General features: G+C 39.6%; 1 protein-coding gene across 1 annotated transcript; it reads left to right on the top strand.

Annotated features, from left to right (window-relative positions):
- On the top strand, nucleotides 1-18999 carry GPR137C (G protein-coupled receptor 137C). Its single transcript, XM_015817780.1, has 7 exons — nucleotides 1-342; nucleotides 8419-8462; nucleotides 9056-9284; nucleotides 12797-12946; nucleotides 14141-14266; nucleotides 17239-17348; nucleotides 18828-18999. The coding sequence occupies exons 1-7, from the start codon at nucleotides 1-3 to the stop codon at nucleotides 18997-18999; spliced, it is 1173 nt and encodes a 390-aa protein (XP_015673266.1).
- Nucleotides 19000-27190: the final 8191 nt, after the last annotated feature.

Below are 27190 nucleotides of genomic sequence, written 5' to 3'. Positions count from 1 at the left end.
ATGGGACTCGGCGGGTCTGATCCTCTTGGCCCCTTCCCCGCTCTGGAGTTGGGGCTGAGCGTCCTGTACACGCTCCTCTACGCCGGCCTCTTCCTCTTCACTTACCTGCAGCTTTGGCTGCTGTTCTACTACCGGGAGAAGCGGCTCAGCTACCGCACCGTGTGCCTCTTCCTTTGCCTGCTCTGGGCAGCGCTGCGCACCGTCCTCTTCTCTTTCTACCTGCAAACGTCCAGCCAAGCCGTGGAGCTCCGGCTCCAGCCGTTCCCACACTGGTTGCTCTTCTGCTTCCCGGTCTGCCTGCTCTTCGCCACCAATTGCCTCCTCAACCTCTACTTCGCCGAGGTAAGTGGGAAGCTCAGCTTTGCCGGCGCCGGCTCTTTTTTAAACTCTTTTGCAACGGGATGCCGTAAACAAGGGGCACAATGAGCGGCGGCGAGCCGGGCACGCCTCCCCTTCTTCTGCATGTTGCTTTTTTTTTTTTTCCCCGTTTGTGTCATGTTTACCACATTCTGGTGCATTTGCAAACGAGCCTTTCGATGGTTTTCCTGCCCTCCCTCCGCCTACTGTCTGAACGAACAAACAAGCTTCGGGGGGAGGCTCGGCTCGAGCGCGTAACGAGGCGAGCAAAACCGCGCTACGAGGCAAAACCCCGGGGTGGCATACAGTATCTGTAGCAGGAGGCTTGCGGTGTAACAAATGTTGCCCTTAAAGTGCACACCAAAAAACCCTTCGCGGTTCTGGATGCAGCACAGTTAATGCGGTTACTTTTTGGGGAAACCGTAGATCGGTATTTCTTTAAGAGTGAAGCAAACACGAATAGCAACAGCCTAGGTTGCTCAGCTGGGATAGGGACGGCTGACAGCCATTACGTCATTGCTTTGGGCTTTCTTCTCCACCTCCTATTGTTGCTGCCTTTCTTAAAATACTATTTTAAAAAAGACTTGGCTCTTTTCCCCACCACCCCCTTTCTCCCCCCCCCTTTTTTTTTTTTTTTTGCTGCAGAAGATATAGCATCTTGCAACATGGTAGTTTTGGCATTTTTTAACTTGACTGGGTCACATCTGAAATGTTAATATGATCTTTGTGTGGCTGCTGGATTAATTTCCAAGGCCCCCCCCTCCCCCTTTGAGGCTTGCTGATCAGCTGTTTTCAAATCCTTAGTGTCATCTTTGTTTTTTTAGCTTCACGTATTGAAACAAAGCCAATGGCCCAATCCTTACAGCTGCAGCAAGGTTTGGATGGCCTTTTAGGGGTCCCTCGTTGCAATCTTATGCCTAAACAACAAAGAATTTTTGACACTTGAGAAAGATGTGTTTGCGCCATGATACAATCTACTCTCTTAGACGCATCTTCCCTTATAAGGTGGATGCTTTACTTTCCAGCAAAGTACCTGAAATTGCAGCTTTGTCTGGTTTCAATTATGCATGTCTGGTGAGTGATCTAGGTAAACTTTTTCCTATGAAATGGCATGTATCATCTTTATGTTGCGCTTCCTCCAGTTATTGGGAAATTGTTACTTCTCGGACAAACCTGCAGACCATCCTTTCCCTCGCACTGCAAAATTGTATTGTCACTTAGGAGGCAGCCTCCACAATGACTTCATTCTCTGAGAAACTCAGGGGTGTTCACATGATGAGCACAAGAGAGCGGCTGTTCTTGCCATGAAAAATGAAAATGTTTGTTTTGTGAGCAAGCCTTAACATTTTTGGGAGGACAGGGAGCTCAAACTAACTGGCTGACATCTCACATGTGGGTGGAATTGGAATTGAGAAGGTTTTTGTTTTTAAACTGGGTATTTGGAGGCTCAGTGCTGTTTTGCACTAATAAACACAGGGAAAACTGTAAACTCTCCAATCAGTATTCAGTGAGTATGATAAATGGCAGGTCCAAAAGTCACAAAAAGGGAAAGGGGTCACCTACCCTAACTCTTAAGGTAGTGCGTGTGTGATATGAACGCAAGGAGGCAAATAGTTCCTGAAACCTGGAGCACCTCTACTGTATTGGACCATTTTTAACATAACCCATTGCAATGAACAGACAAAATATTTGAGTACCGGTAGCATAACCAGCTATAATATGGAGTCAGGTCTCTGGTGTTGGTTGATTGCTTAAAAAACAACAACAATAATGCAACACAGTTCCTCTTTCCTTCAAGGGAAGCAACCCATGTCATTTTCTTTTAGAGAAAAAAAAAACTGGAAATCTAAAGCTGTTTGTTCCCTATTAAGAAATGGGGAACTTGGAAAGAGTAGAGTTTATCTATTTACTTAGTTGATATTCTAGAACAACCTTTGTCTATTGTACTTAGCAAAGAAAGATGGGATTTGTGATTCATCTGCTATGCAGGATACCAGATTGGGGAAGGCTGGGGAATGACTGCACTTCAAATAGGGACTGCATCCAGCTTGTTAAGGTTAAGAGTGTGGGCAGGTATTATGAAGAGACCGTAGCAATCTATGATAATGTTTGATAAATCCCAATGTAATATGAATCCCAAGAATGTTGGGTAGCATGGGAGCTGATTAAATCAGTGAAATAGATGCTGAGCAATAATTTAGGATAAATGAATGACGTCACCTCCACATGAGACGGGCAGCATCTACGTTGAATAAATATTTTTAATTTGCAAATGCTGAAGAAAATGATTCCAGCTTGCAAGATCCTCTGTAATCCAGAACAGTAGGGAGCAAGATCAAGTCCTCAAGCAAAATTTGTCATCGTGAACTTTGTACCCATCCCTTTGAGCATATATATTTTGCCTATAAAAATAAATTTACTCTTGAACGATTACTGATTGAAAATTCTAATCACAGATTCTAAAATGTATTAAGGGAAATACCAAATAGCACCTAGCCAATAACATTGCAATTTTGCAGGATATGGAAGATTGGGTGAGGTTAATCCCAAGCCAACCTGGTTGGCCACAAATCAAGTTCAACAGAATTGTGACAGCTTATTTCAGTGCCCTCTGAGCCATCTACATTTGGCCCCCAGTCAAGCTATGCTGCCATTCCATCAAAATAATATGTACACAAAATGAACCTTGGGTATGTTTCTTCAGTGCAAATAAAGTGTAGTTGGGAACTGTGCATGAAGATGCAGGATTTTAAAAATATTAATTTTGCAGTTTAGAGATCCCAAGCTCAAACGTGTCTCGGGTAGAAAAGCCTATCGATGGGGGAAAAGTGGTGCAGAAAGCTTTGCGGAGTTCAGATACCTTCTGTCTCTCTTGTGCCACCTTTTCAAAAATACATGTGTTGTATATTATACTTCTCTGAGATATAAAATACTTTATATGATCTCTTATATGTGTACGGCGGGAAGTGTTTTTGAACACAAAGGAAAGGAGTGTTTCACAAAAGGATTGGGTTCACAAATCATGCTAAGCTATGTCTTGTTTTCATTTATTTTCTTTAGCCAAGCAGCCTCAGTGATAGAGTGCAGACCCTGTAACAGAATAAGGGGGAGTACTAATATAAACATGGCAAAGCAAAGAGGAGGGAAGTTTTCTATATATTCAAGCAAAGATGAGAGTTTTTGAAATATTTTAAATTTAAAAAAACATGGCTGTACAGATAAGTATGATTCCAAATACTTTATTCAATATCCAGAGTCTGTATAAGTATGTTTCTTTTGTGTGTGTGTGTGGTTTAGGAGGGCAAAATTAGCTTATTAGATAAGATTTGAATAAAGTATTCAAAAAAATCTAAATTTTCTGATGTGTAGGAAAAAAATATTTTTATGGGAATATTGGGAAAATGAACAATTAAGCCTCATACAACTTTGAAACTACCTAACGTGCCTGAAGTGGAATATTTTCCAGCCCACAACCTCAAAGGTAAGAGTCCCTGGACAATGAGGGTATTGTTGGGACTAAGTTCAACAAACACAGAGAAAACATGGACCCTCCAAATCAATATTTTGCTCTCCCAGGTAGAACTGGGAATGGCTCTCTGGATTACCCACAAGATGAATGCCTTCCTGATAATAGAGGCAGCACTGGCCATTTCTTTTGAACAAATGATCTAAGCTGAATTTCTTTTTCTTAGGAAACAATATTGACCAAAAATGTATCCGTGTTTATGGTCCTTCTGCTTGGCCTCGAAAGTTAGTTTAGCCTGCATAGATGGGGTGGATGTCAGTTCCCACCCATGTGCTCAGCCCAGTACTAGTCACATCTTGATGGAACCATCTGAAGTGGAGAGCCTTCATTATGCTAGAAATATGATTTAGAACCTTATATGTGGAAGAGATTATCAAGGAGGGGCTTTTTTTAATAGCTTGCTCTCACCGTATGGAGGGCAGAATGAATTGAGAATTTCCCTTTATTTTGAACTGTGAAAAACTTGGACGTCACCGGAACTTAAGCCTTACAGTTAGTCTCTTAGTCGAACTCACGATGATGGTTGAAAAGTACCTTTCATCCTGGACGGTTTGGTTCTATTCTTCCTTCGGAGAAGTGTAACTATCTAACTTCAACCGGTCCACTATAAGGGAACGTCTGATTGTAAGACGAACGTCTACTACTTTCTCTGCCACCTTCTTGCCTCCTCTCAGCCCACACATTTACAGATTGCTGCTGTGTCTGACAAAGAGCCAGACTGGACTCCTAACTCTCACAGATGTTTAACTTGAAGTAACCTTAATGTAAACACAATAGCAAGAAAGCAGTATCTATAATATCTTCAGAAAGCTTTTTTTTTTAAATTGAATCTTCTGTACAATAGGTAATTTCAGAAGGTTAAATACCAACCCCATAGTAAAGTGTGGGGTAGTAAAAAGTTTGTCAACTTGGGATGTATAGATATAATCATACAAAACTGAAGCTCCACTGTTATCTGGGTATGGTGGGTGTTATATCTTTATCAAGTAAAGAGATTTGCTTCTCTTTATTTAACAAACTATGGCTAATGGAGAAAAGGATATGTGACCCCACCATAAGTACATTCCACTGAGTTCCTTTTCCAGTAATTGAAAAGTTAAGGGAGATGTTGGGAAGTTCATTGTTTCTTCTTGCAAGCATACGTATGTCTTAGTTCTATATGTTTCTTCTTAAAAGTATATCTCGAAGACAACCAATAGCAAGATATAGATGGAGCCAGTTAAAGAGACAATGAGTGCACCATTGGAAGATCTAAAACAGGGCTTTTCAACCTTTTCACCCATTGTACCACTTTTAGGATATGGCAACATCCGAGTACCACCAGTCGCCTAGCAAGGTGTCAAAAACTTGATGACCAAAAAAAAAAAGGAAAAAAGTGATAAAGTACAGGTAGTCCTCGACTTACAACAGTTCGCTTAGTGACTGTTCGAACTTACAATGGCACTGAAAAAAGTGCCCCCCCCCAAGGCACAGCCGAGCAAGACGCCTGCCCGCTCGGCGGTGCTGTTCCTCCTCTCCCAGGTTTTCATTGTTGTAAGCATTTCTGTTGAGGATTGGCAGCGGGGGTGGGGTGGGGTGGTGTTTGCTTTTTATTCCCCCCGTCTGCTGGATGGTTGCAGCAGGTTTTGGTCACTTCACAAGACCCTGGGACACTGTGACCGTCATAAATATGAATCAGTTGCCAAGCATCTGAATGTAAATCACAAGACCCTGGAGATGCTGCAACATTCCAGCTGATCGGCACTTCTTCTGGGCTCAGCAAAAGCGCCAGGATCAGCGCTGAGCTCCAGCTGGAGCCTGGCGCTGATCCTGGCACTTCCGCTGAGCCCTGACAGCCCTGCAGCTCCAGCCGTCTCTCGCTCAGGCTTGTGCAGTGCTGCCACCGGCTCAGCTCATTCCCCTCCCCCGCTACCACTTTTCTAGGATGGTCGCGTACCACCTGCCAGGTGCCAATGTACCACAGGTGGTACCCGTACCACTGGTTGAAAAGCCCTGATCTAAAAGAGTAGATTAGGGGCAGATCATTATGGAGATAATCTATGTGAACACTAAGAGTTGCTTCCAACTTGAAAGCACATCAGTCTATCGGTTAATATGTTCTACTCAACTGTGTTTACCATAATTAAATAAAAGTTTGCATTGTCTTCTTTCCTATCTGCCCCAAAAGACCGATTTTACCACAGTCTGGTAAGAGCTTTATACAGTCTTCAATTAAATAGATAGCTGTATCCAAAACTATATGTACATTTTTTTTGCACGCATTCTGATTTTAAACCATTTTTCTTCCCACCAAAGTACCGTAGTTAGTTCTTTATCAGGGTTGGAGATCATCCTGTTTTCATCTTTTGCTGGATCTGGGCCCAGCAGTTTTCCTAATATTGCTCCTGAGGCTAAAACCTGGGACCTTGTGCCAAATCCCTTCTGCATTTTATAGAATGGAACCAAGCAATACATGGAAGAACCAAGTACATGGAAAAATCATCATCTCTTTTGCAGTAGAATATTATGATAAAAAGTATGTAAATCAGGGGTGTCAAACTGGCAGCCCGTGGGCTGGATGCAACATGCAGAAGCCGCGCCCACCCCAGCTCCAGCAAGGGGGAAAAAGTTGCGATATGTCGTGACACGTCACGTGAGATGAGTTTGACACCACTGATGTAAATAGATATAGCTGATGGGTCAGTATTTATCTTCTACCAAAGGACTTTTTCTGGAAGTAGTTCCAAAATATGGGAAGCATTGCACCAAAGCTAGAATGTAGGAAGTTAAGAAAATGTTGTAGGTAATCCTCGAGTTACAACTGTAATGCAGCCTACCCTTTACAGTTATAAGTCATAATGGTCATAAAATGGGCCAGTCATGTGACCAACCCAATTTTACTATCTTTTTTGGGGGGTGATTGTTAAGCAAACCCATTGATCGCTGTGGCATGGTTTTGCCAAAAAACAGAACTGCTGGTTTTCAGCAAAACCATCATGAAACTATGAGATACTGCAACATAAATGCATTCATGTTGCTGAGCTCCTGAGGTGTGTGGTCATGTGACCGGGGGAGGGAATGACTATTGAAACTTCAGATCCAGGTTGTAAGTTTCCTTTTTCGGGTCCATCATAACTTCAAAAGGTCACTAAGTGACCAGTCATAAATCGAGGACTATCTGTATGGGGGGAAAAATCAATTGTCTTGACTTCTGAGAATCTCAACATGGAGAGTAATTGAATAAAAGCTAGCCATTCTATTTCAGTTACAATTTTTCACCTCAAATGTTCACATTGAAATCATGGTTTTCAACAATACTCCAGATGACTTAATGGAGCAGACCTGCCAGATGCATACAAAGCAATACATTCTTGCTTATTGATCTACAATTTCATCGGTTGATCCCTTTGAAAGATTGCATATACTGGAAAGCAATGCTTGAAATAAAGTCATATGGAAAAAATATTTTAAGATCTTAATTTAGAAACCAGAAACTGCTCATTATGAATTGGTCAGCAATAATTTTCTGTGAACGTTTAATAAATAGGTAATATTTATATTACCACAAGTAATATAAAAGGAGTGGGTTTTTTGTTGTTGTGGTTTTTGATCCCTGTTAATTGCAAGAGTATGTCACAATGAAATGCTACATCTAGATTCAGAGATGGTTCACTGAAAGAAAACCCACTTCCTCAAGACTGGCTTGTAGATATGGTCTTAAACTTCAGAAACAAAGAATCATGTGCATATTCTTCATGTTTTTAGGATGTGCTTTTATATTGGAGTTTATGACAGTATAGACAGGAATAGAACAGCGCTATTACTCAAAACTATTCGTGTGTACTTAGAGGTAACCCAACCCCCAGTCCGTGGACCAGTAGCAGGCCACAACATGCCAGCAACCGGTCTGCACAAACAAGCAAAGTCCCATCCGTGGGATGCAGACAGCACACAAAATGACATCCCCTCTGGTCCGTGGAAAAACCTCTGTCCACGGAACCGGTCCCTGGTGCCCAAATGGTTGGGGGCCTCTGCTCTACTTGATTCAGTGTAGGTCACTCAGCTCGATACAATTGTACTGTTTACAGATAATGTATAAATGTATGTATGCACACACATCAATATTTTACATTGTGCCTTATTTTAAAAAATCTTTAAAACCTGGTGTTTTGCACTCAGGACGTACTAAACTTACTACCTCAGGGAATTCTCAGGAGAACGGAGACGTCTCCATAAAACCAAGAAATAAATACGTAAAACTGCAAAAACTTTTGACGGTATCTTTGTAGTAAATCTATATCATATGTTTACAAGACTTATCTATTTATTTACTTGGTATTACTCCAGTTTGTAATCCCTCTAGAGACTTAAGACAATTCCCACTAATTGTTTACAAACCATGGCATCTTTTCCACTCACCCTCCTTTTCATACTTCCAATAGAAAAATTCTGTATTTGTGCTTGCGTGTTATTAAAATGTTTTTGGTCCATTGTGACTCTTGAACTTGTGCAATATATAGTTTTTTTTCTTAAATAAAGCATTTTCTTTTTTTAAGGTTATTTTCAAAGTCAAGTGCGCAGCTGAGTTCAACAAATACAAGTAAGTTTCGCTTTAATCTGTATATATTGTGGCCGATTGATCAACATATTTTAAAGATGTCTTTAGTGAATTGAAGAGCCCAATGTGCTGGAACAGAAACTGCATTACCATCTGTTTTTTAATTTGTATTCTTGCATCAAGCCAAATGTTGAAGGTTTGAGGGTTGAAATTAATGCATAGCAAAGTAAAACTTTTCCATGGGACCTATTAATCCTAACAGCTTTATAACATTCTACAAAAGCTCAAAGTTGCTTGTATAAAATAGGATTTGAAAAAACCTGATTATATCACTTCGACAAAGAACAGGGCATTCAGAGCAAATACGCTGTAGGTTTACTTCTAATAGCAGGACTGGGCCATGGAGCAGATTAAGCAGATGCTGTCCACCTGCAGATTGCTGTGGGTACACGTTGGACATGGGAAGAGACGTGTCTTACACCATATAAATGTATCTCAAACATGCTTATTGTTTGTATAAAGGCAGCATTATTCAAATATGATCATTAATCCAAAAGAACAAAGCAAAGATTAGGAGAACGGATCAGAAAGAAGGCTGTGCTGGAGACCAACTGCCCTTTTTCTTTTCTTTCCAGGACTTTCTTGTACATGGGGTCTGTATTCATCAGCCTCCTCTTCATCTTTGTGAACCTGACATGTGCATTATTGGCACAGGATAATGTTCCAGAGGATCAGCTAAGGTGGACGGTTTTTGCCCGGGCCTTGATCAATGATAGTCTCTTCATTCTTTCGGCCATCGTGTTAGCTTGCTGCATGTGCAAACTTTCCAAAGTGTCTTCAGCCAATGTTTACCTCGAGTCCAAGGTAAGGAAGCAGCAGCACAAACTTCTCTATTACAATCTGTCAAGTTCTGAGTAAGAAGATGATCCGTATTTCAGACACAAAATAAAATAGGGGACACATACAAAGATGTTGTATTCCATTTTCAACATGGATTGGAAATGTGGGCAACTTTTTTAAAATTCTTTTAAAACTCCTAGTAGCCTAAAAGATAAGTAACAGCTGGGTTAAAGTATAATATACGCTGCTTTCAATGGAAGATCAAATAGCAAATTACTGTTTTTCCTCTTACTTTTAAAAACCTCTGAGAAGAAATTCTGTGCTCGCTTTATGCCTCGGAGGCAGCTTTTTGTTTAATGATTAGGTAAGAAAGTTCCTAGAAAGCGGGAAGGGGTTAATTTACTTTAGAGTTAATAGGCTTTTTTTTTAAAGTGGAATAGAATGCTTACCCCTAATGCACAATTGGCTTAGGAGTAGAGTCAATGTAATGGAATGATGAAATTCCCTTTAATGAAGGGCTGTGTCTCTGCATGTGGATCCATGCAGGGCTTTTATTGTATGGTTGCAGCATCCATCTTGATGTTTTTGACCCTGAGGGACACTGCTGGAGTGAGAGGTACTGTTCCATTGCAGTTGGACTTAAGCTATCTCATGCTCGTTTAGTGACAAAAAGTGAAAAAGACAGTCTAGTCTAGTGGGAAGCAAAATGGAGAAAATATACCTCCGATTACAAAACTATTATACTTACTTTTCCGCAGTTACTTTAGTTTTGCCTTCTTTACCTTTAACTATTGTTAGTGTAACATTCGTGCTCCTTGCTTCCTGTTGTCTCTTTATACCAGTGTTTCTCAACCTTGATCATTTTAAGATGGCTGGACTTCAACTCTCGGAATTCCCCAGCCAGCCATGCTGGGGAATTGAGGTCCATGCATAATTTATACTCAGCCACATTTGCTTTAAATATTCTTTTGCTTCAAGCAAATATTTATCAATACCCCCTAAGATAGAAGCGCCATAATTTGGGTATGGTGGTGGAACTTTACACATGCCGTGTTCATTGCAGTTATTGTTTTCTATATTCTTTTGACAGCATTCCCTATTTGTGGGAAGTGAATTGTCAAGATATTTTCGCTATAACATGCAGGCAATCTACAAAACAACTGCAAATGCTGCCTGCTTGGAAATAACTGTTTCATTTGTATAAATACAAAGTGGCAAACAATGCTGATGCAGGTCTTTTTACAATCAGAAGCCATCAGCTAGCTATGAATTAACTCTGCTAAGCAAGAAAGTGTTTTGAAAAGAAACATTGTCTTGCTTCTTAGCATCTTCTTCTTGGTAAGCCAATGATTAGTGTCTGGAATTATTCAGTCTTCTGCCGAAGTCTAATGAGCAACAGCAGTTTATTCTAGTTAAGAGGATCGTCCCAGATTGGATCAGTGGTAGTAGAATATTGTTCACTATCACCAGCCTCGTGTCAGAAAGGGAATCCCTGCAGCTGAAATCAAACATGAAGTTGACTTGGGAGAGAGTCAAACCGCTCTTGATGAAGTGCATTCTAACTATTGAACAATGTAAATGAATGTCCTCTCCTGTGTCCCTGGCAAATAGTTTTGAAAAAATAAAGACCTCTCCTATTGACCTTAATGCCCAGAAATATTCATGCTGAGATTGGCAGTTATAGCCATGTAAAACCTTTAAACTACTTTTGCAAAAAAAAACAACAAACTGGTAATCAAAGCTTCAGAATGGATATGACATATGCTGGTATCATGCATCAATTAACAATCCAGTTTTGCATCAATTAATCCAGTTTTGCATTAGTGCAAGCCTCTGGATGCTCATGAAGGGTGATCCTACATAGAATTCATTGCATTACTCCAATTGAGATGTATCTAGTTTCAAGTACAAACATCTTGGAAATATCTATACTTGGGATGCTGGATATGATTATGCAAATACAGTCTTTGTCACCGTTGCCATCTGAAAATCCAGAAACAACTTTAGGTTAGGCAGCACTCCTAAATTTCAAAGTGCTCTTGCAGAGAAGCTACATTTCCATCCAGAATATGCTAATTAGTTTCTGGAATTTCATAGCAAGTGTCTTGAAAATGTAGCCAGCTTTACATTTTTTTTTCCTTAGAGGAAAAGGAAGAATGGTAATTTATGTATTTATATTCTGCCACTTATCCTGTAAAGACATAGATTTTTCTACTTGTTTGCTTGTTCTGAGCATTCATTTCCAAAAAAGAGAATTACTGCCATCTTTGCATTGATATTGGTCTGTTTCATTCTTTAGTGAATAGAATGCTTTTATAGCCTTATCCTCATCTCATTGTGGTGATTCTCATTTTGCAGTTAACAAATGGTCTGGAAGAACTTAGGCCAAGGGAATGGATAATGAACATGAACCTTGGTGCCTAGTAGTACAAGATATTTTCTAATCTTTTCTTTTTACTCAGTCATATTATTTTTCTCCCAGAAATCTTCATAGCTTTTTGGTCAAAAAAATCATGTGGCTGGTATTATTCTCCCATCTGAAAAGTAATTTGACTGTTGCATAGCATCATAGCTATGTAGTTTGCTTTCAGACTTGAGTTCTGATTGTAGAAGAAGCATGTCACTGCTACAAAATCAGTAAAACCATTGTTGAAAATATTGCATGTAAGACTGAGCAGGAGATCTCTTCCTTCAAAGGCATGACTGCCTACATTTTAAGCACTGCAAGAGGTGACAGGAAGAGCAACAAATATAGGGGTGTCTTTATCAGTGTGACTCTTAGACTCGCCAAAAGCTTAGTTGCAAAGAGGATCCAAGTGAAGTCCGGAACCTCACAGAAGAGAAGAATTTGGTGGAAGGCTGGAAACATTTCATTCAGTCATGAGGACTAGTGAGGGAGAAGGCTCAAAACTTAAGGGAAAAATATTTGGAGAAGTTAGAGGTGGCAGAATTAGAGAAATAATGTTCACTGAACATGGATGTAATTTATTACTATTATGTATTAGTTTTCCTCTAGAAGCTTAGGATGGCACACATGGGCTTTTTACTTATTTTGTCTCACAAGGAGCAGTCTCTGGGTGGTGACTGCCCAGATCTCCTAGTGAGCTCCATAGTTGAATGTGGCCTTATACCTTAACCATTATATTACTCTTTTAAGTGTTAAAAGGTAGGATAAGGAAATCATCTAGCATATGTGGTATTCCTCCTATTCCTTGCTCTTTATTCAGGATAGTTATAATAGTTTCTTTTGTATTGGATTACTTATCAATTGAGCTAATAGGTTTTCAATTTCTGTCCTTCCTTTTACTAATAAGTACATGTTTGGGTCCTTAAAGCTAATGAAAGAAGAAATATCTTTTATATCACAGCTGGTTCCATGTAGCTGTATTGGGTTAGATCTGTCATGCAGAGTTTACTTTACTTAAAAGAAAAACTCAAGGCTTTCTTTAGATAGTGTTTACTTAACGGACTCTTTAAAGATCTTTTTGTCAACTTACTGTATTTAATACCTCTTTGTGTATTTTTTTTTTAACTAGGGCACATCTCTCTGCCAAGCTCTCCTTGTGGGTTCTGTTGTCATCCTTTTACACTCTTCAAGAGCTTTTTATAATTTGGTGGCAGTAATGATCACTCCAGACCATGCACCTAGTCCATTCAACTATGGTTGGGATAACCTTTCAGATAAGGTAATCAAGCTTTTCACACTTCTGTAGAAATAGCGAAAGATCACATCTAAGTTGGAACACTAATGTTGTCCACCCTTTTCCTTCACTGTGCCTCCCATGAATATCAACTGGGAGGAGGAACTATGGTGGGAGGCAGTTGAGAAGAGCACCAATGAGATCTATATATGTTGGAAAGCAACTTGAGATGAACTAATGAAGCTGCCTTATCCAGAACTGGCTAATTCATCCAAAGGATTAGGCTGTCAAAGGCTACAGGTCAAAAATGATCCAGTATGTGATCTGCATGTGCCTATCTATCTGTCCACAGATGTACATATGATTACATGTTTATGATAAAAGACAGTTTGCATTTGAGTACCAGTTACTGAGAACAGCTGCAAGGAAAATATCCTGCTTTGGAGCTTTTTGATGGTGATTTTGTTAACCAACATTAGGTGCGGTCCAGTTCTGTTACTATTATTCTGTGACAAAGTCCACATATGAGGCTAAGCCATAGCAATTGATTTTCCACAATACTAAGGCATGAATTATGGTTTATAAACAACAATGGCTTGGATTAAGATATCATATCAGTCCCAAAACAAACCAACCATGCTATGGCTTAACAAGGAGATAGGAAAGATCCCTAAGCATTCTTTCTTGGTTTCTGTTAATTCCAAGAGATAGCTATCCTTTGTTGTCTTGCCCATTAGCCCTGATTTTCCTTTTAACATGCCAAAAATTAAAATAGAGGCCTTCTAACGCCAAATTTTGCCTGTGGATTGTGAGGCTGTTCCTAGAATGGAAGGAAGGGGCTCAATTGAAAGATCCTATAATGAAAAAAAAATGGAGCCAATTTAACCACACATGTCTTGGGATTTAAGATTAGATCCAGTCCTTTGAACCAGCCTGAAATTCAACTGGAAACCAAAATACTAGACTTGTCTGTAAGTTTTATAGTATTGTGTTCACAATATGAGAAGTTTTAGGGCTTGCTGCTTTCATTTGTTTTTTTTAATGTATTTTATACACACACACACGCATGCACACACACACACACACACACATATGCAGCTTTTGGTTTAAAAAATAGTTCATGGTGGGAGGTAGGCTGTCGTTCCATCTGCAATCCTTGAGGGCCAATCCATAAAGAGCTCATTAAAATACTTTTGTTATTTTTTTCTCTGAATTTGTGTCCATATCTTGTTCCTACAGCTTCAAGGAAAAGAAGTTAACAGTGAGGAGTACGTGGTCTTTGGTGTGGTGCTTTTTCTCTGGGAGTTCGTCCCAACCATATTTGTGGTACTCTTCTTCCGAGCGCAGAGGTTGGCCCAGAATTTGGTATGGATTGAGATCAACTGTTACTCTTTTTCAATTATTACTTCAAAATAAGTGAATGCTCAACATTGTGGAGGGAAAACATGCAGAGGGATTTAGAACACAATGAAAATATTTCTTTGGGGGCAAAAGAGGACATTCCAAGTTGAGGCATGAATAGAAGACCACTTTATACCAAACTCTGTCCAAGGATATTGCTCATCAGCCCTTGGCAATAATGGGGACTCTGCCATCTTTCTGGCATCATGGAGTTGATTTGCCACAGAATTGGTATGTTATGCACAGTGGGATTATGATGTGACATTGGAAGAAAAAAGATCTTGTGGCTTTCACGTAGGATGCCTTGTACTCTGTCATTAAAACAAGAATTAGGACTATTGCATCCCAGAAAGTGCTGAGAGAAAATTTGTGAACCCTTTAGGACAGGGGTCTTCAAACCTGGCCCATTTATGACTTGTGGACTTCAGCTCCCAGAATTCCTCAGCCAGTGTGCCTGGCTGAGGAATTCTGGGAGTTGAAGTCCACAAGTCATAAATGGGCCACGTTTGAAGAGCCCTGCTTTAGGATAACCTTTAATCTCACTTGTTATAATTATCTGTGAGATCTGAGCTTCATGTAGGTCTATTAATAAAAAGATTTTGATAAATAACACCCAAAACAGTGTCATGCCTTTTTTAATCCAACTTTCCCTCCCTTTGTTGGAAAACTATATGATGCCCTAAAATAATCAGCAATCTTAAGGGGGTAGGTTGAGTCAGAGGTTTCAATCAGATGTAAACTTGAAGGGTTGTCTCCTATTTTTAAAAAACACATTGTCAGCCACCATAATATTCTACTTTCATAAGACAGATCTTTGAAAATGAATCATGTGGTGATCAAAATTGTTCTGTGATCCTCTGAAAAAGGACTGTTGATATTTGTGATGATTGAAAGGTCTACAAAACAATTGATACAGACTTTGACCTTCATCAGTCCATGGTCAGACAGATAGTGTACAAATAGAGAAAACACAATTCAGTTATTACTCTTTCCAAAGTGATCATTGAATGAATATCATCCCAAGGGCTTAGACTATAATACTTGGGAGATTGCAAAGGATCCCAGTGAAATGACAAAGGATTTTGGATTATGCTTACATTATCTGTTATTGTAGTTCATGAGTTCACTATAAGCAAGGATGGTATAAATAGAAAAATATTTATCCAAGGAGGAAGTGATGACTCTCAAGAAAGCACAGTGCTACCCAACCCAGATTTACCTAGACCCACCTGGATGATACAGCAGGTTATTAAAATAATGTCTTGTGGAAATAGGAGAAGTAACTTAAACAAAATATTTTTTCTGGAGAAAATAATAAGCAGTATGCTAGCAAAAGAGTCTTATCCCAATTGTGAAGTATAATGTTGAAGGTATCATGTTTGCAGCTTCAGGACCCAAGCAGATTGCAATCATTTAGATTTACCAGCAAATCATATTTACCAGCAAATTCTACAGAGCTGATTTGGTGTAGTAGTTAAAGCCACTTAGTTAGAAAGTGGAGACTGGGAGTTCTAATTCTGCCTTAGGCATGAAGCCAGCTGGATGACTGGAGTCAGTCTCTCTCTCTCTCTCTCAACCCTAGAAAGAAGATACTATCAAACTATTACTGAAAAAATATTCCAAGAAAACTGCATGGATTTGTTTATGGAATACCCAAGAGTTGGGGATGATTTAAAGGCAGATTCACAAAACCAAATTATGTAGGAGAATGTCAAGAGATCTACTCCTAAGAAAATGTGAGTTATTCAGCAAGGCAGTAATTCTGAACACAAAAGTAAATCTGCAAAAGAATAGCCAAAGTAGAAGTTTTACAGCCAATGCTCAATTCAAAACTTGAAGCAGTTCATGTACAGAGCCCCAACGATCATTGTTTTGAATTAGTTCTGCAAAGAAGACCTGGGCCAAATAATTTTAAGCTTGTGTGGGACTGATCAACAAGCAAGAAAAGTATTTGGTTGAGGTCATCACTGTTAAGGAAGTGCCACCAATTACTGTATCTCAAATTCACACACTTTTTTCCAACAGTCAGTAAACATTGACTCAGTGCATTCAATAAGGACAACAGAAAGCATACTGTTTTGTATGTTGCTGATTCAGAAATTCTCTTCATAAATTAGGCTTTAATCTGACTGCTGGTCACAGTATTACAGCATTATGAGTACTTCTGAGGGTTCACAGACTTTTCTCTCTTTACTGTATAAAAATGTTTCTCAAGGTGTAGGCTGGCTGGGGAACTCTGAGAGTTGAAATTCTACATTTTAAAGTTGCTGAGATTGAAAAATGCTGTTATATAACAGCTTTTGTTTAAAGCTTTTGACTGGCAAATTGAAGGGCATATTTCAAAAATGAACCGGTCAGAAAAAAACCAGTATGTTAAGATACGGTGAATTTTTAGTTGAACTGAATTGCATTAATTTAGTGTATTTCAGATAATTGCTACTTATTTAATAATTTCCCCTTCTCTTACATTAAAAAGTAAAATTCTACTGTAGCTTTTGCAGGCCCCTGGAGAATGCAGTCTGCAAAAGAGAATGGCAGCTATTTTAGTTACTTGATCTGAAGACTAATTTAATTTTGTTCATTACTTAGCAGTAGCACGTGCTGCTGTCATATGTCATATTTTGCTTAATTGGCTTGCACAAGATTGTTTCATATGCTAGTAGTTGTTTTCAACATCTTCTTTTCACTTTGCCTCCCCTCTCTTGTTGTAAAGACTCTGTAACTGCTACAGAGGATCTGACATCTCCTTCATTTATCAGACTGGAGTAGTTTATTACAAATGCTGTAAAAAGTTTTTTAAAATAACATGTATATCTACATATCTTGATTTTGGAAAAGGCAAAAAACTGGCATATTTTTCCTTCCAGATCTCTAAAGCAAATATTTTCTTTTGTTCTTAACTCCCCCCCCCCTTATTATCCCTCTTAACCCGAAAGGCACCTGCTGGAATGATCAACAGCCACAGTTACAGTTCACGGGCCTATTTCTTTGACAATCCAAGAAGATATGACAGTGATGATGACCTCCCAAGGCTTGGTGGAGGAAGGTAACTTGATTTCACTAAGAGGAGGGAAATATAGCTTACAGTAAAGACTGGCAGATTTGATGCTTATGGAACATCTATTTCAGCTGAAGATTCATTAGTTGGAGCCTGATGTAGCAATAGCAATAGCACTTAGACTTATATACCGCTTCACAGTGCTTTATAGCCCTCTCTAAGCAGTTTACAGAGTCAGCATATTGCCCCCAACAATCTGGGTCCTCATTTTACCGACCTCGGAAGGATGGAAGGCTGAATCAACCTTGAGCGGGTGAGAATCGAACTGCTGGCAGTCAGCAGAATTAGCCTGCAATACCGCATTCTAACCACTGTGTCACCACAGCTCATGTAGAAGTACTACACTTGGGATGTAAGACTCTGAAATGCATTTTGATCATTGGAACCAAACAGCTTGTTTCACTCCCTGCCATAGTTCTTCATTTTAGCAGTATGATGGGGTGTAATTTTATGCTGCTATGATTACATAATCAATTATTTTCTTTTTAGTTTACTGCAAATCAAGAGATCTAGTGATCTGTATATTTGCAACTATTCTCTAATATAAGCCAATACTATCACTATGTGCAGATTTGGGGCAGAAGCAATAGTAATTTTTTTACAGCCAGCAGACCACTAAAAAGTTTGAACCCCAGGTTTAATTGCTCAGACTCTTGGGCATCATGATATTCCAGTTGTTTATATTGCCAATGTTCTTGTCTATGCCCTGTTGTAATCTCTGCATAAATATTCTGTATGTTCTGCATAGATAGTAAAAAATATCCATTTTGGGATAATAAAAATGTAGTTTAAAAATAATGAATAAATATGAGAAAGGCTCTGCTAGGTCAACCCAATCAACATCTGATTTCTTCCGGGGATCAACCAGATGTCTTCTGGAAACTCAAAAGCAACACACGAAAGCTTTGTAACTTCAAACCTGGGAGTAATGACTGTCTATGCCCATTCACAAAGCAGAAGTCAGAAAGCTCTCACAATCTGCCTCTCCTTGTACAGTGAGGTTCTGTTTTTATTTTTACATGCTTCTTTCATTGTTGGACAACATGTTGAAGCTGCTGAATCCACCTTGCACTTCCTTAATTAGGAGCATAAATTGTCTGCTTTTTTCAGTGCTCCTTCAGGAACAGCAACTCCGGGTGGCCTTGTATATACAGTAGACCGCATTCCACAATTAGATACCTTTGCTGAAAAAAAATGGGTTCCTTAATTGTAGCTTTCCCCCCCCCAAAAAAAAATTGGCAGATAGCCATAAATATTAATGTTCAAATTAAGTCTGTTACTGTATTAAGGCAGTTGTCTCCAACATGAACATCTGCTATGTTTGTGGGAATTTGGGGAAGTGAAGTCTACATTTGGAGGATGCTTAGGTTGGAGAAGGTTGTGCAATGCTGACTTTTTGATGCTGCTATTTTCTAATGTGGTCTTTCTATGTCTTACTCTCCCAAATTTCCATTTTGTATTTTTCAGCTTGGCTACTCCTCAGAATTCTGGGTGGTATGGCTCTCTGACAGGGAACGACAGCTGCATCATGATTCCACCTTTGGTTGCACCTCCAATGGATGTTGCTCCACTGCTGTTCAGCCATGAAAGCTTGGAATCCAGAAGTCATCACAGTTCACATCCAAAGCCACCAAACTAATCCTAGAGTAGCTTTGGGGGAAGGGTTCCTGTGAGGTGTGAAAAACAGGACTCCCTTTAGGATCAGTCTTTTCCTTACAACCGATAACTGCAACCTGGTTAGAGAAAAAGAAATCCTAAAGTCCTAGGATTGAAAGGACATTGTCCTAAAGGTGTTGTATGAATCTCAGACCTGGAGGAATTCCCAGTGACCTCCAGGTTCCCCCTAATGCATATCGTAATTTCCATTGATCTTCTAATATGGGAATGGAACAATATTGGCTCATAGCTCTGCACTTTGGACTGGAGAGACCAATTGTTGCTATGTAGTACTGGAAATAACAAAAGCCAAAGGAGAGCATATTCTGAAAGCATTCTATTTTATTGGCCAACAGACCATGACTGTTGTCCAGATGGATATTTGCACTTTTAATCAACAATTTCCAAGGGATAGTTCTCTTCCCTCCCAATCTCCTCTTTGCAGTATCATGAAATGTTTGTTCCGGACAACACTTTTAAATTGCACATCTCTGGTTGGGAAAATTGTTCTGTCTTCCTATGATGGCAAACAACTCTACATATTTAACAGTGGAGAACTTTTGAAAGTGGGGTGGGATGAAGAATCTCTTTTGCTTTTAAATTCTTGGAGAGCATTTTATAAGTATGGCACAAGTGCCAGTCTCACAAGGATAACTTAGCTTGTGGTTATGTTTTGCCATCAATCATTACTGAGATTGCTAGAGCAAGTTCCATTATTGCATGTTTGTTATATTCCCTGCAGCGTCCTTGTGTTGTTTTGGCCTATTTCTAGCATTACAGTAATACTTCATTTTAAAGAACAGTAACTTATTTTATACTGGAAAAGCAGTTTCAGAGTGGGTTACAGGCCAGGTGGACCTATGAGAATTGTAGGCTTGTTTGGGGTGATGCATAGCCAACTGGTGCAGATGTCCTTCACTGCTTTGTCTGGCAACTGCTTTTATGTTCCACAATGGAATGAAAGCAAGACTGATTTCTTTGCAACCACAGAGATGTAAATTGCTCCTGGATTGCTTAACCACCACCCAAGAGCATCATTCTCTGAGAAAACAACTGTTTGGAATGTGAAGCAAAGTCATTTTTTCTTCTTCTTCCACCTACCAAGGAAACAGTAGTAGGCAATGAGATCACCAGGAGATGAGGCAAGCAGGGAAGATAAGGGCAACTGTAGCCATGGATGCATCTCCTGAAAGATTTGCAGTTAGATCCAGTCTAGTAGAAAGTGTTAATTATATCTGCCCCCACTCAGAAGTGTGCGATTCCTATTTATACTCCAGGCAACAGAGGCTTCTAAAAGTATTTTTTAGATTTCTGTTCTCAACTTCATGGCCTTCAGATGCATAGCATCAACTTCCAGTATTTTCTTGCTGCTTGGGAATTATGGGAGACATAGCCCCTAATGCATCTGGAAGATTTAAGGATGAGACAGCTTGGGGGAATGTAGAAAACTGAAGTACATCCATTTTTAACTTGAATCAGAACTACTGTACATCTTCTACTAGTGTTAACAGCCATAATTTCGCAAATGGCTTCAGCCAACTGTATTATTCTGAAGCTTTGGGATCAGTCTTTTTACAACCCATAACTGCAACTCTGCAGTTCTGCAACTGCAACTCTGTTAGAGCAAAAAAATTCCTAAATTCTTAGAATTGAAAGGACCTTTCCCTGAAGGTGTTGTATGAATCTCAGCCTGATGGAACTCTCAGTGACCTCCAGGTTTCCTGAACACTTTTTTGGGTGAATCTGCATACAGTGGGACCAAATGCATTTTATTCCCTCATGAAAAGGGTACATGTGCCTATGTACCCTTTAATAGAACTGTTGGGTTCCCACATACTCCTAGTTGAAAAGAAACTTAAAACACTACCCTAATGTTAAAACGGAGACAATGAACCTATTGCCCTCAAGAAGTGAATTAACAACCCCTAGCATCTCCAACTGATGTAACCCACAAAGAGGATTACAAGAAGCTATGGCTTACCATCCTTAAAGTGTGAGCCAGTTTGGTAAGGTGGTAAGGCATCTGGTTAGAAACTGGGAGACAATTCTAGTCCCACCTTAGGCATAAAACCAGCTGGGTACTTTTGGGCCACTCCCTCCCTCTCAGACTTAGGAAGGAAGCAATGGCAATCCATTTCTGAAAAACCTTGCTAAAAATACAGTGTCTTGTTCAGGCAGTGTATAGGAATCAAGACTGACTTGAAGATATAAAATAAAAGTCTGAGAAATAAATTCTTGGACTGTGTGTTTAGCATTTTGCTTCAATAAGGGTTTTAAAACTGAATTGAAGTTATCAGCTGGGGTGAACGTTTCTAAACATGACTAAATGGTTTTTGTTTCTAATCACTTCTCCCCTCTGTTATTACTAATGTATTACAACTCACTCCTTGGCCCAAGAGTAGGTACAGGGTAGACAGAAACCTTTAGAGTTACAAGTTCTTGAATTTCCATAGTGGCTTCCTAATCAGTTAATACTAATTCTCTGTAAAGTTGGTAAGTCTATCATTTCATCTTCCTCACAAGGCACATAAACTCAAAAAGTGGTAGACAAACTCTCTTTGTAATTAGGTAGATCATCTGGTGTGGAATAAGATTGTGATTAGGAGCACTCTCCATCTGGAGCAAAGACTGATTATCAAACTAGAACAGTGTTTCTCAACCTTGGCCACTTTAAGCTGTGTGGGCTTCAACTCCCAGAATTCCCTCCCATGGCTGACTAGGACTCCTGGGAGTTGAAGTCCACACATCTTACCGTGATCAAGGCTGAGAACCTGCATTACAGCATGAAGAGAGCTGGTGTATATAAACATCCATCTCCACTATGGTGTCTCCAAGTAGATTGGAACTGCAGCTGCCAGGGGTCATACTGGAGGAGGAAATCTAAGTGTTGAGAGTCTCCATAAATCCAAAAGAGGCCAGGTTGGGGAAGATTTACATAAACCATTAAGAGATGACTGCAAAACTATTAGGAGAAAATATTTAAATTTGAGGTGCTTCATTTTTCAAATCTCAAGCTGTTTCACCTCAGCTGCAACGCAAGTAGATTGTACTGCAGTTAACGGCTGCATTTCCCATGAGATAGGCTGGACAACTGAGTTGACTTTCCTGGATGTGCTAGGTATAGCTTCAGGTATTAATCACATGTGCACAGCCGTAAGCATTTCACATGTGCTGGGAGAAATATTTGCTGCACAATGTTCAAAATTTTGGGTAGGAAGAAGAGAGGTAATTTTTCAGTATTGACATGTGAAACTTAAGTTATTTCAAACATTCCTTGAGCATATTACTATAAGGCTCTGCTCTTAAGACCTCTCTCCTTCCCTCCCTGCTTAACTGGTCCTTGACTTGTAGCAAAAGTTTAGCCAAGACTTGAATTGTCTGCCCTTTTTTCAACAAGCCACCAAAGACTAGTTGAGCTAACTCCTTTCTCTGCCCCAAATATCCTGACTTTCTCCTTTATCAGTTTTATAATGCACTTGGAGCACTTTAAGTTTGTTTCTTGGGAGGGAAGGCTATTGCATAAAGGCCACGGGACTCTTTCTCTTTGCACTGAATTGCATTGAATGAAGATGGCTATTCCTTCCAGTCATAAGCTGAGCTTCTTTATTAAAGCGTTTGAGTCCGTTTTATTCACATGGCTGTTGAAATTCTGACTGCATTGAAGAGGGCCAGTCTTGCATTTTATTTATATCTGTTACTACTTTTTATAAATAATCAAGAAATTAAGCCTTTATCAAGAATGGGGTATTTTACGTGTGTTTTGTTTGACACTATTTGCCTGTTTTCTCTCCAATCACTGGAGAGGCTAAAAGAGGCAACCCTGGCTCTACCATGTTCATTTCCTCCTCTTGAATTGTAATGTTACATTTTAAAATAAAGAGGCTTCTTTTTATCTTGTGAAAAGACTACAGTTGACTTCTTCAGTTATTTTTGTCATCTTCTTCCCTGAATCTTCTTCCAAATTGCCAGAATATTGCTTTTCTGGTCTGCTGCCAGAAAAAATAAGCAGAACTTGGATAAGGTCTCAAAGGAGCTTTTTCAAAAGGCAACTGGACTGGTTTTTTTTCCTTGAAGAAGAAAACATTTCACCTCTCATCCAAGAAGCTTCACCAGTTGTGATGATGGGAGGAATGGAAGGATAGGTACTGACAGTTGAGACTGGATGGATAAGGGATAACAACTACAAACGCCTATAGACTTTCAAAAAGGCTACATGTGTACATTCTTATAACTCCGATGGTTTGAACAACTTGTACATATCTCCTAAAAGAACAGAAACCAGAACAGGCTTTTATGTAGTCCTTAAGATGTTCTCTAGTAAAATAGGAGGTAGAGCATTCACTATTTTAAAACATGAATGTATTTATTATATCTTCAAGTAAACGTGAAGGAGAAAGTTTAGGGAAAGTTATTAAAAGTCCCCCCCTACCCAAACTGTGTATTCCTAGATCACAATTCTAAAGTATATGGAATTGCACTTCCACAAACATTCTATGGAAGAGCTTCTATTTAAAATGGTGACTTTCCAAATACCAGTAGCTGTAACAAATCAGAATTTACATGCCTGAAGGGGACATTCTGGCTGTTTATCAGACGCAGCTTACCACACAAAATCTACATTTTAGCTTAGTATGTGTTAGTTAGGCTACCCTCAGCATGTGCTCAAGACTGAATAAACTACATGTGGAAGCATGTTGCAGGAACACCCCCCACCTATGAAAAATTTTCTTCATTCAACATTAATCCTTGTTTGTTGAAAGTTTATACTGTACTACCAGTCCTTCTTTAAAGAAAGCCATCACCACAGTGTAATTGTTAACACTTTCAACAACCATTCCTTCAAATCCCCCAAAGCCTCTTGGCCTCATTTTGGAAACATCAAAAGAAAGAGAAGTAAATAACATATGCACTCAGCTGTCATATCCAGTTTTTGTATTTACATCTACTTTTACATTCAAGTATTGTCCATCTCAGCTCCCAACCCCCAAGGCTAGTTAGCAAAGTTTGCATTATTCTCTTAGAAGTCCTCTCTACGCTGATTTAATCAAAAAGAAGGAAACTGGGGGGTGGGTTGGAAGTAGTCTTAATCTTTAATCTTATTTTGAAGTCTTTAATCTTCACAGTAAAGAGCAATTCAAGTACAAGACAAAATTATTTCTGTGCTTTCCTTGAAAATAGAATCAATCAATCAAAGAAGCATCATTTTACTAAACAAATAAGAAACTAAACACATAAAAGGTAGAGGCAGCTCCAAAATATTACATTCAGTGGTGAGGGCCAAAAAGCCTTTACTTTTTTTTTACTTTAAGCTTGAAATGCCCAGTTCCCATCTCATCAGCTTGTAATCTCAAGGGCTGGCCTAAATTAAGGCTGCCCTTCCCCTTAGGCCAATTTACAATAGCATATGTCCTGTTGAGGTTTCAGAGCTAATGGAAGGATTACCGAAATACAAGACCTGCTTGATCTGCAGGATCCAATTTCTGCTGAAGATCTTTTCTGCAACAGTAGGGAATTGGAAAGCCCAAGTGTAACTGTTATTGTATAACTGTATAACAACTGTATAACAGTTGTTCCCTGAGTAGCTTTTATTTTCCAGGCAATTAAAAAAAACTTCTCTAGGCTATTATAAACTAAGTTACAAATCTATCTAGCTCAGTTGCAGAAATTCCCTATGGTTTTATTGCAACCCCCTCCCCCCCAATGTTTATCTTGACACAGGAAAAATTTCCCCAATGTGAGTGGGGAAATTCCCATGGATTCAATTCCCAGAATTCCCCAACCACCTACTTGTTGCTGAGAATTCTGGGAACACTGTACCCAAGTTGGGGAAGTCTGGCACAAAGCAACAGCTTGGCAAATATGGAGTGTTCTTTTCATGAAAAATTTCCGGAGGGAACCTTAAACTCTCACACCAGGGTATAAAATGTTGCAATCTAGTGTCAAAATTGCACCAAGCCGGGCTAATAAGCAAGATGAGAGGGGATCGTGAGTACAGATATAAATTTCTTTTTTTTACCCCTGGCACCTTCCTTGGTTTACTCTGGAAATGCTGTGGATTATGCTAAAAGGGAAAAATTAAGGTGTAATTTTACCCCAACTTCTGAAGGATATTATTAAAACTTGTAAAAGGTTCATAATCTACAGCTCTGTAAAATGGAGCACAACAGCTATAACATTCAAAACCCTGTGCAATGACTTTCACTGTTAAACATTTAAATATCTTGTTTTATGATCAGTATTTCCTTTATTGAACCTTCTAATCTTTCCTTTAATCACCAAAAGATTGTGTGGAGTAAACACACTCAATGGAATGTACAACTAAAAACAGTGAGTAAAAAAATAGGATCCTAATAGGGCTGTAACCCCTTTATGGATTACTGCCTTGTCGTGGCGAAGGGGCTTGCGTAACTCAATGAAGCTATGAGCTATGCCGTGCAGGGCCACCCAAGACGGGCAGGTCATAGTAGAGAGTTCTGACAAAATGTGATCCACTGGAGAAGGAAATGGCAAACCACTCCAGTATCTTTGCCATGAAAACCCCATGGACAGTACTAAAAGGCAAAAAGATATGACGCTGGAAGATGAGCCCCTCAGGTCGGAAGGTGTACATCACCCTGCCAACAAAAGTGTGTATAGTCAAGGCCATGGTTTTCCCAGTTGCAATGTATGGATGTGAAAGTTGGACCATAAGAAAGGCTGAGCGACAAAGAATTGAGGCCTTTGAACTATGGTGCTGGAGAAGACTCCTGCGAGTCCCTTGGACTGCAAAGCGTTCAAACCAGTCAGTCCTAGAAGAGATCAACCCTGACTGCTCTTTAGAAGGCCAGATCCTGAAGTTGAAACTCAAATACTTTGGCCACCTAATGAGAAGGAAGGACTCACTGGAGAAGGGCCTAATACTGGGAAAGATTGAGGGCAATAGAAGAAGGGGACGACAGAGAATGAGGTGGCTGGATGGAGTCACTGAAGCAGTAGGCGTGAACTTAAATGGACTCCAGAAGATGGTAGAGGACAGGAAGACCTGGAGGAACGTTGTCCATGGGGTCGCGATGGGTCGGACACGACTTCGCAATTAACAACAAATAGGGCTGTAAAGGTGGTTCTGAATTTGGGAGGTGTGGAATCACAAATCATTTTTCTGCAACTCCTTAAACCAAACCTGAATTTTTCTGCAGAATAATCAGGCAGTCCTAATAAAAGACAGATCTGTTTCAAATTGTTCTTAAAGTTCTTCTGTGGCGTAGCTTTGAACTATATAGTGGGCACCAAATGATGAAAAATTGTTGTACCAAAATCACAGTAACGTAGTCTCAATTCCATCATTCCCAGCCAGCAAACTAATGGCTATTTCAATTGGGAATACAGAGATATATAATGGGATCTTGGGAGAGTGTCTGGATGGGGAATCAGTTGCTCAGACCTTGGTTTTTAATTTTGGAGAATAAAGAAGCATTTCATACTGAAATGGGACAACTCACCACGACCAACTCATTGTGGCCAACTTGCCATAGGACAACTCACCATAGGACACTCACCACAGCCAATTTGCCATAGGACAACTCGCTGCGGGACAATTTAATAATACTTATTTAAAATAAATAAAAAAATTATTTTAATTTTTGTCATTCACATTTCATTTTGTCCTTCCTTTTGCATCCTTTCTTTAATGATTCTATTCCACTATTTCTTTTATATTAGTGTAACTCTTGTTCCACAATTTGCTGCAGTCAACTCACCACGGCCAACTCGCCATGGCCAACTTGCCGTGGCCAACTTGCTGTGGTCAACTTGCCATGTTGCCCTGTGGTAAGTTGGCCACAGGAAGTTGGCCATGGCAAGTTGGCCATGGCGAGTTTGCCGGGGTGAGTTGACTGCAGCAAATTGTCATAGGCCCATCTCATAAAACTCAGTGATAAACAGGAGTTGACTGGAAGTATGAAGTCTGGAGCTCCACTTCCAACCAGTTTCAAAAGATGACATGCAAACCGCATGAGAGGAGAGAGGCATCTTGCTGAGAATGCTTTACTTTCAATTCCTATATTGAACAGGCAGATGGGCCTGCCCCAAATGGCTCTTGTAAGTCTAGCACTCATTGGGATTTCATTCAAATATGTGAGACTAGGTTGATTCGGGCATTTTACATAAGATTATTTAAGGACACTGAAGCAGAAAAA

The sequence above is a fragment of the Protobothrops mucrosquamatus genome, unplaced genomic scaffold (assembly GCF_001527695.2).
Source record: "Protobothrops mucrosquamatus isolate PMUCROS unplaced genomic scaffold, P.Mucros_1.0 scaffold637, whole genome shotgun sequence".
NCBI classification, from domain to species: domain Eukaryota; kingdom Metazoa; phylum Chordata; class Lepidosauria; order Squamata; family Viperidae; genus Protobothrops; species Protobothrops mucrosquamatus.
The sequence above is the reverse complement of the archived record's forward strand: the minus strand, read 5'-3'. Positions and strand labels throughout refer to the sequence as shown.